Here is an 8591-nt window from a genome sequence, read left to right on the forward strand (position 1 = left end):
ATAAAAGCCGGTCCCAGGGTCGAACCCCCCTACAAGCGCAGCAGCCTCCTCGTGCGACGCCCTCAGTGCGGGCACCCCCGACAGCCCCCCCCGGGGCGCTCTCCCAGGTTTACCTGGCGGCTCCCAGGCGCAGTGTTGGCGGGACGGGACGCGGTTCCTCCTCAGGCCGTGCCGGGGCGGCGGCTCCGCCGGGTACCGAGCGGGACGAGCGGGACCCGCGGGCTGCCGGTGCGGACCCGCCGCGCCCTCACCCGCCGGCACCGCCCTCACGGGGAGGGCGGGACCGCCCTGAGGGGGGACGGAGGGGGGGCGGTGCCGGCCAATCGGCGCAGGGCGGGCGCCGAGGCCCCGCCCCCCAGCGGCGGGCGGAGCCAATGGGGCGGCGCGGGGCGCTCCCGCCCGCGGCGCGCGCCGGCCCCGCCTTTGCCGCAGTGCAGCGGCGGCCGCGGCGCCCCCTCGCGGCCCGCGCGCGGCGTCCGGTCGCCCCGGCAACGCCACGCGCCCCCCCCCCCCCGCGAGACGTCGCGGTGACGTCACGTGAGGGTGTGAGGCGGCTCCGTGTCAGACCCGTCCCGACACAACCTCGGGAAGGGGGAGGCCCACAAATGACGTCACACGGCCCCTCATGACATAAGCACGGCACACTCATTAAGCGAGAGCATGTTCACCACTCTGCACTGCAAAGACAAGGAACCTCAGTTGGAGGTTTTCCCAGGGTTTCAGCCGGTCTGAATGTCTGATGCGCTGTGAACTGTCACAGCAATGACCGAACACTGAACTCAGAGTTAATGACACAGAACAGCCCAACAAACGGGTGTGTTTTACCAGTGATTCTGCAGAGGGTCAGACAGTCCCGCTCCTGTTGGATTGCTCCCTACCCCGTGTCATCTACTGCGTCAAATATTCCCAAAAATTTTAACATTACTTCCCTTGGGAAGCCACCTGCACCTGCTAAAGTTTAGCACAGATCCCCTTTTCCTACATAACAATCCTCCCCAGCAGTGCCTTGTAACTTCTCTCTTCCTTCTGGGTATTTTTGGAAGAGTAACCAATATTAACTGTTTTCTTCCAAAAATCCCACCCCTAAACTCTGCAGTAACACAGTGAGGGCAGAGAATGCAAAACAAACAAACAAACAACTGAAAAGTTCAGAAAAAAAGGATTCCACCAATCTAAAGAAGGGTATGAAATCCAAATTCTCCAAAGTCAGTCTGAAAGCTTCCCTTGGGTCTCAGGGAAAGCAGAAAACACTCATTTCATACCATCCCACAGCAATCCACAGAATAAGGTGGGATATTGCAGGATTACGATGACATTCAGTTATTTCATGATGAATGGAAACTTGATGGTGTCTCAGAGAACTGGAAGAGTGTTTTTTAATTACTCCCCCCCCCCCCCCTTCAATTTTACTCATTTGCTATTCTAACTCAAAGGTACTGGGACTATCTTTTCATATTTTTAATTTCTAAAGCCAAAAAACTCTTAAAGAGACCCTCTGACAGCGTAAATAATCCGTGTGGTAAGTCTTAGAGTTTTGTGACTATTGTGTAATTTTGGGAGTTTCAGATAAAGATCCAGGGGTGCCTCTGTTACCAGTTAAACCAGTTACACCAGTGCATTTGCTCCAAGGAGAGATTATCCAGCTGGTTAAAGGCTGTGTTCAGCCACAGAACCCAGGAAAACCTTCACTACAAACAGACCAGATTCGTTCTTGCTTTGTATTTATCTCGGGAGCAAATTTCACCAAGACAACAAAATAGATCAGAACAATCTTAACATCCCACTTCCGCACAACAAAGAGTTTTCTGAACCTGTGCAAAAGTGGGCAATTTATTAAGTTTTCCCAGCCAAACAGAGTATTTTAAATTTATTATTCAGGAACCTGAACAAAGCTTTGGGCATGTGCGTGCTCATGTTCTGCTTGCAGCCAGAGGACTACTCAGAAGTGGCACCTGCAGCTCACAGCGTTCAAGCAGAAAGTGGTTGATAAACAGTATCAATAAGATTAAAGGAAAAATAAACTAAAACCTTCTACAAACAAACCTTCAGAGGTCTGTTCCAAACTTCCAGGTCTGCTACAAAGAATATAAGCAGTTCCAAAGAGCAACATAAAGCTAACTTTGTATTTGCAGACCTCAAAAAAAAAAAAAAAAAATTAAAGAAAAAGAGCTGATTGCCTAACGCAGAAGTTGAGCAATATTTCAACCTGTCTTTTCTGCTTTCCTCTTCTACACACTCCTGGTGCAGCCACACCTGCTCCTTTTAGTCTTCTGCCCTTCCTAAAGTTGGGTAAGTCTTGAGCAGCCTGTCCACCAGCCTTCCTTTTCCACTCAGGGTTCATTTAGGTGCTTTTTTTTCTGTAGCCTGACATATGGACAAAAATAGACAATGAATTGCAGGACTCATTTTTTTGTTGTGTGTTTTTTTTTTTTTTTTTTACCTGATACTACGACTTTGTGCGTTAAAAAAAGAAGAAAACCAAAACCTTGAAGCACAGTATATACTTTACTTCAATAAACTTTAATACCCTCCTGCAATCAGTACAATTAATTGGGAGTTAAATAACTAACTTAATTTCCTCAGAGCCTCCTTTTCCAATTAAACTAATTGCAAGATTGAAAGGACTAAAATTCCTGTTGAGATTTAACAGATACAATGATGACAATTAGTGACTGGTAGGCTGAGTCAAGCTACTGTAAGGACAAGTCAGTTAAGTTGTGAATAAATTATGTTCCTACTAAAATAATTGTTTTCAAAATAGTATGACCTGAAAGAGAAATTAAACTCATCTTACTAAAAACCAGTAAGATTTAAACATTCCAATAAACATCATGGCACTGTCTTCTCATCTTGTTCTGAGCCAGAAAACAGAGGAAAAAAAAAAAGATAGGAAAACAAAAAATCTACTTAAACAGATCCTACCCCCAAAAAAAAAAGTTTAGGGTTATTTATTAATTTATTTAAAGACCCTTCCTCTGATTGAATTCTTTCACTGACACTAGAGAGGCTGACAGTCCATTAATTGAACCTCACGACAGTAAATTAATTCCCTCCAGGGATACACACTGCAAACAGAACTGAACTCTTTATACTCCTTCCCCCCCCCGTTTTTCCTCTCTAGATTTTACATTTTAGCATTTTTTCCACTGTTTTCATTTCAGCAACAGGTCGGATTTCCAAATATAGATAATTTTCCTCTATGCCCTGGTACACAGGGAAACATCTCAGGAATATGTTCTGGTTTAAACCTATTAAAACTAGTTTCAAGTTTCTCACTTGCCCTTTAACTACTCTTTCCTTTACATTTGCACTTGAAAATCTAAAAAAATTTAGTATTAATTATTCTAATCACCATCTCCCAATACCTGAGCACAACCACTTAAATTCATGCTCTATTTCTCCCCAACAGGCATTCAGAGATTACTTTAAAAATCCAAGGTTCCAGCATGATTATCTGTCTTTTCAGCCACTCCACCTCAAGAAAACTCTGCTCCTTTCGGAGTTTTGTTGTGGTGAACAGACTTCTACAACCCCGAGGCCAGCAAATGCAACCAAAACATCAATACTGAAAGCTCTGCTGGCACATCACGGGTGTTGCAGATCTCTGTGGGTCAAACTGGAACTACTCAAAGGTACGTTCCCTACTTTACACTTTTGAGAACCTTTAAAATAAAAAAGCTGCTTTAATGATTAAGACAAACTTATTTAATCCACTGATGTGACCTTCAGAAGTTCAACATGTTACACATCCGTACTACAAGGATAAAGGTTTTAATTATCTTTGCTTCATTTAACCAAAAAAAAACCCAAAAAACCAAAATGGTATTTCAGGACAGAATTCTCAAACACTGATATGAATAAAATACTAAATACTCTGAACAGTCTTAATATTTTTATGGCTTTTGATAAACTGGAGCCCTCAAATTTTATGGGCAGATGTAAAATTTACCACCTGAAAGGCAGCACAGAAAGTTTGTCCAACTTCAAGACCTTCACTGAGACAGTTGAGCAAGAAATGTTACTTTTTCTTTGCTGCTCCAATTCCTTTCACCTTCCCCCAAATCAATGCCTTCCTACTGCACTGAAAGGCAGGAGAGGTATTTTGACATTCATATAAACCCAACAAAGGGCAGAAATAAGTGGAGATGCAGGTGGTGGACAATGGATGGGCACCTAACAGGCTACAGCACAAAATGGCCACGAGTGATGCCAAGTTAATTTACCACAGAAGGGAGTGACAACTAACAAGTGCCTGACTGCAGAATACCTTTAATTCCAATTCCTTTTAATGAACAAAACAGAACTGGTTAGAACTACTGGTGAAGCCTCACTGTGAACTCTGTTTCTCCTCCTTTCCTCTCAAACCCCTTTTTTCTAAAAGCTGAGCTCTTTATGACAGAGCCCTACTTATGGAAAGCAACTTAAAAACTTGTAAGCATCCAACTGGGTCTCCTAAATCTGCTGCAATTCTCCCACCTTCCAGAGGGAAACAATGTGCCAATTACTGTTGTATGGCCCTCAGTGTGCAGTTTTGGAGGACACTCCACAGAAATCCATCTTCCCTTTGCACATCCACTGAAGAGGCCTCCTGTCAAGCCAATACTCTAATGGGGGCTGGGTGTTAATCCCTCATTTCACCAATAGTTTGTCTCCTCAGTAGGGGCAGTCCCTGTTGTTTTCCTTTGTTCGCTTTGTAATAAATGCCTCGACTCTCCTTTTCTCAACATCTCAGGAGTCGCTGCCAGGTGGTTGGATCGAATCACTAAGGTACAGCCTCAGGTGAGTCAAAAATAAATACTACAGATTGGAGCAATCATTTCTCCACCCCTTCACCAGTCAGCAGCAGCAACCACTGGTGCAGCCCCATCAGCGTTCCACTACAAACCAGATTTTCCAACAGAGCCTAAAGTTGCATCAAGAAAGCACAGTTCATCAGCTGCTTTGTGGATCAAAGTGCATCAGAGTTCCTGTTTCTCTCCACTGCCCCCAGTGGAGTCGGGTGCCACGGGAACTTTACTACTTCCAGCAAAAACAGTTTCAAAAGCAGCTTCCTGCTCCTCTAAAGTCACAGCAGCAGTGGCTCCTCTACCAGGTGTGCTGGGGAAGGCTGGACGCTGCTCAGCAATCTTTTCCAGGTCCACCGTTCTCCTACCTCTTCTTTTGCCCAGGATTTTGATGTAATTAGCTGGCACAAGTCCCGTTGTTTGGCCATCGTAACTGGCCAGGAGCCAACCACGGATTTTGGGTTGTTGTTCTGAAGGGGGAAACGCAAAAGCATCAACTTGCAAAACAATTCAACAACATGGAACAAAACACAAATAATAACTTAGTGTGTGTGTGTGGGAAATCAAATAAGGTGGTTTTGGTTTTTTAGTTTTAATTTTCAGCCTTTTCAACACTTTAACTTCATCATGATTAGAAAATAAACAGAAATAAATAGAAAAATACATTAGAAAAAAATAAAAATTAAAAGTTTACCTTTGGGTGCTAATTTTAGCATGTCACCAGCACGGAAAGAAATTTCTTCTTCTGAGAGAGCATTGAAATCATATTCTGCTCTTCCAACTACATGGTCATCTTCTCCACTAGCCCAGTTACTGGACACTGTTTGCAAACACACATTAAAAGTTTATCTGCTTTGAATTACAAAGTTTGGTGTGTCTTTTTAAAAGGAAAATGAAGAAAACACTTTCACTTGCTCGCTAAAACTTTTCCAGCAGAGAACTGACAGGAGTAACAAGCAAAGCATGACTTGTTGAGTTAATCCAAGCAATACACCCCACCTAATAGAATGGAATCATGATTTTGGAATCACACAAAGCTTAAATACAATCCTAACTCAACAACAGGCTGTCACTTGTATCACATGCCTAAAATTCAGCATTGTGCCCCCGTTATCTATTAACTGCTATTACTGTTGTGTAGATTAATCACCACACATAGCAGCGAAAGGAACAAGGAACTCTCGTGCTGCAGCTCATCTTTACCTGTTTCTTCATCACTGTATGTAGAAAGCAGCTTCCAAATCAGGTAGGGCCCTCCCATTATGACAGCAAAGAACAGGAAGATGGGCCAGGACTTGGCAGAGTTTCCCATCTTGTCTTCAAGGCCAACACGAGCCACTTTGCCCTCACTTTCAGCCCACAAATCCTCGTTCTCAGAGCTGCTCCTCAGCCCCAGCAGCCGCTGCAGCCGTTGGTACAGGTACCTTATAGTTCTGACCAGAGCAAAAGCCGAAAACACCTTGGTGAAGTGGACCTTGAGGCGGGAGAAGTGGTTGGCCACGTCCAGCACGGCCCTGAAGCTGTTGTAGACGGCCGAGAAGGTGGCATCCATCATCATGCTGACCGAGGCGAAGGCGTGCACGATGCTCTCGATGGACTGGAAGGCCCCCCTGCTGCTCTCCTCGGCCTGCTGCACGAACCTGCTGGGGGGGAGGCCGTCGGCACAGAAGCGGTTGTAGCCCAGCCCGCCGTACCCGTAGCTGTAGGGGCTGTAGCTTCCATAGAAAGAGGTTCCATACGAGCCATAGCCCGGAGAGAAGGAGCTGCTGTAAGCCGGCCTGAAGGTGCTCAAGCTGCCGCTTCCCGTTTGCTGCGACGGCCTCGGTAAAATGGGGGGAGGTATCCGTGCCACGGCGGGTTGGCCGGGCCTGGTCAGCATGTTGTCACCCAAGTCAGCAGATCTAAAAAAAAAAAAGAAAAATTCAAACCAGCAAGATCAACTACCTAAAGTTGAGATTTTTCATTTCCCCGGGGTCCTTGGCTAACTCCATAAATGCCACGGTGCGTTCCCTGGGGGAGGGAAGGCTGGGAGCCAAACACTCAGCGCGTTGTACAACGTTGGTTGGGAGCTAACAATCCCGTCAGGAAATACAGGTCTTTCAGTGGAACAAAACCCACAATGAGATGCTCACTGTAAACATGAGACTGGGATGCACACACTGAAAACTCTATTTATTAATTTACACCTGCAAGAAATTCACTTTCTACATCCATCAAACCTGCTGCTGTAACACCCAGGTCATTCTTCTGCACACCAAAGCCTCTCATGGACCCCACCAAGAATATTTAGGAACTCCCCCCCCTCCCCCCAAAAACTTTATTTCCAACACCACAATAAACCCATGATACAGCAGGAAGAAGTTTGAGAGCATCTTTGAATCCACCCTTAAAGGGTGGGATGACCTAACTGAGAATCCAAGCAATTATGCAACAACCTGTGCGAGGGCTTTGGGCCTCCCAGTTTCCCCCTCTGCCCAAAATACCTCATTACCTTTGTGCAAATTGTAAAGGGATCGAATCTACTAATGATTATTGATATTGAATTTAATGCTGTTGGCAGAAAAAGGTCTTATGAGTCCATCACTTAATATTTAATTTAGTAAACTTTTTTTCCTTTGTATGCTCATAAGTTCAAGTTATTTCATCATAATAAGACTCTGCAAGTACTTGACTCGCATTTGAATTCTCTCAAGCAGCTTTTTGTCCAACTTCTGGACAAAAAAATAATCGTATATTATCACCCTAAAAGTCAAACATTTCGGTTATTTCCCATGTTTTCTGCCTCATCTCGTGACTTCCCACTTCTGTAGTCCATTAAATTCACAGGGGGAAAAAAAAAAAGGCAGAAGGAAAATTGCCACGTTGGAATTGCTATTTACCAGTTAAAAATGGGAGCAAAACTAAGTCATGATCACAGCAAAGAGAGATACCGTAACTCAGCAAGTCACCCTACAGTCCCCAGCTCAACAGTCAGCTTGGGACACCTCACTTTGAAGGTGCCTGAAGCTATTTAAAGCGGAGAAGATAAACCCAGCGAGAAAAACGAACATTTAATTGCTCGCTCAGCAAGCAGGGAGCGCAGCGAAGTGTCTGTGCAATGTTCAGCGCTGGGCCAACCTTTTGCCCAGTTTCAGCCCTAATTGCAAAAGAAAAACAAGACGGATCTTCAGCCACCGGGCGAGCTTTCCTTGCCTGCCGATAAAAAAGGAGCTCACAGACACCTTGTGTCCATCCTTCTCCAGGAGCAGCCGGGATTTCCCGGGAGAGCTCCCTCACCCCACAGCCTGTCACACGCACCGATCTTTTCCGAGACCCGGGGTGACACTCAGCTCCCGGGGCTGGCACAGCCACACAACCCCTGGGAACGGACACTCTGAGCACTCCTGCCCACACCTACAACTTCACCTTCCCCAAACGGGACCCCCCCGGAGCCCCCTCACGGAGCGGGACCCCCCGGGCCGCCCGACCCCGGCCGGGCCCGACCTTTGAGCCCGCCCCAGAGCAGCGGGCCCGGCCGCCCCGAGCGGGAGAACACCCGTCCCCGCCGCGGCGGGGACCCCCGGGCAGGGACGCCCGCACTCACTGGAAGGCGGGCGCGGTGCCCGCCAGGCGCCGGGACTCCCAGGGCTTGGGCGGCGGCGTCGCCGCCATCGCGCCCGCTCGCCTCCCCTTCGGGCGCGCTCGGCTCTGCTTCGGCTCCGCTTCGGGCCCGCTCGGCTCCGCTTCGGCCTCGCTCGGCCCTTCTCGGTAGGGCCCGCCCGCTGCCAGGCGTCAGGCGGGAGCGCCGAGCTGCTCGCCCAGCCGCCC

At 47.1% G+C, this 8591-nt stretch overlaps 2 protein-coding genes across 4 annotated transcripts in view; both read right to left on the reverse strand.

Moving 5' to 3' along the window:
- Positions 1 to 159, reverse strand: part of KIAA1841 (KIAA1841 ortholog) — a 21344-nt gene extending 21185 nt beyond the window's left edge. The window contains exon 1 of one of the 2 annotated variants that reach the window (XM_027904237.1): positions 114 to 159. The gene's annotated coding sequence lies outside the window, so the exon portion shown is untranslated. The remainder of the gene's footprint in view (positions 1 to 113) is intronic. The other variant, XM_027904236.1, reaches the window with a different exon arrangement.
- Positions 160 to 1806: 1647 nt separating this feature from the next.
- On the reverse strand, positions 1807 to 8469 carry PEX13 (peroxisomal biogenesis factor 13). 2 transcript variants are annotated; one of them, XM_027904245.1, is made up of 5 exons: positions 8368 to 8469; positions 5988 to 6685; positions 5479 to 5604; positions 5153 to 5254; positions 1807 to 2364 (listed from the first exon to the last, which is right to left on the reverse strand). In XM_027904245.1, the coding sequence occupies exons 1-5, from the start codon at positions 8433 to 8435 to the stop codon at positions 2342 to 2344; spliced, it is 1017 nt and encodes a 338-aa protein (XP_027760046.1). In that variant the 5' UTR covers positions 8436 to 8469; the 3' UTR covers positions 1807 to 2341. The 2 variants fall into 2 exon arrangements, with proteins under 2 accessions (XP_027760046.1, XP_027760045.1); XM_027904244.1 differs by lacking the exon at positions 1807 to 2364 and having other exon boundaries at positions 2494 to 5254.
- Between the last annotated feature and the right edge of the window lie 122 nt (positions 8470 to 8591).

This window comes from Empidonax traillii, unplaced genomic scaffold (genome assembly GCF_003031625.1).
Source record: "Empidonax traillii isolate 1590-97213 ecotype Southwest subspecies unplaced genomic scaffold, ASM303162v1 scaffold1023:size207325, whole genome shotgun sequence".
In the NCBI taxonomy this organism is placed as follows: Eukaryota; Metazoa; Chordata; class Aves; order Passeriformes; family Tyrannidae; genus Empidonax; species Empidonax traillii.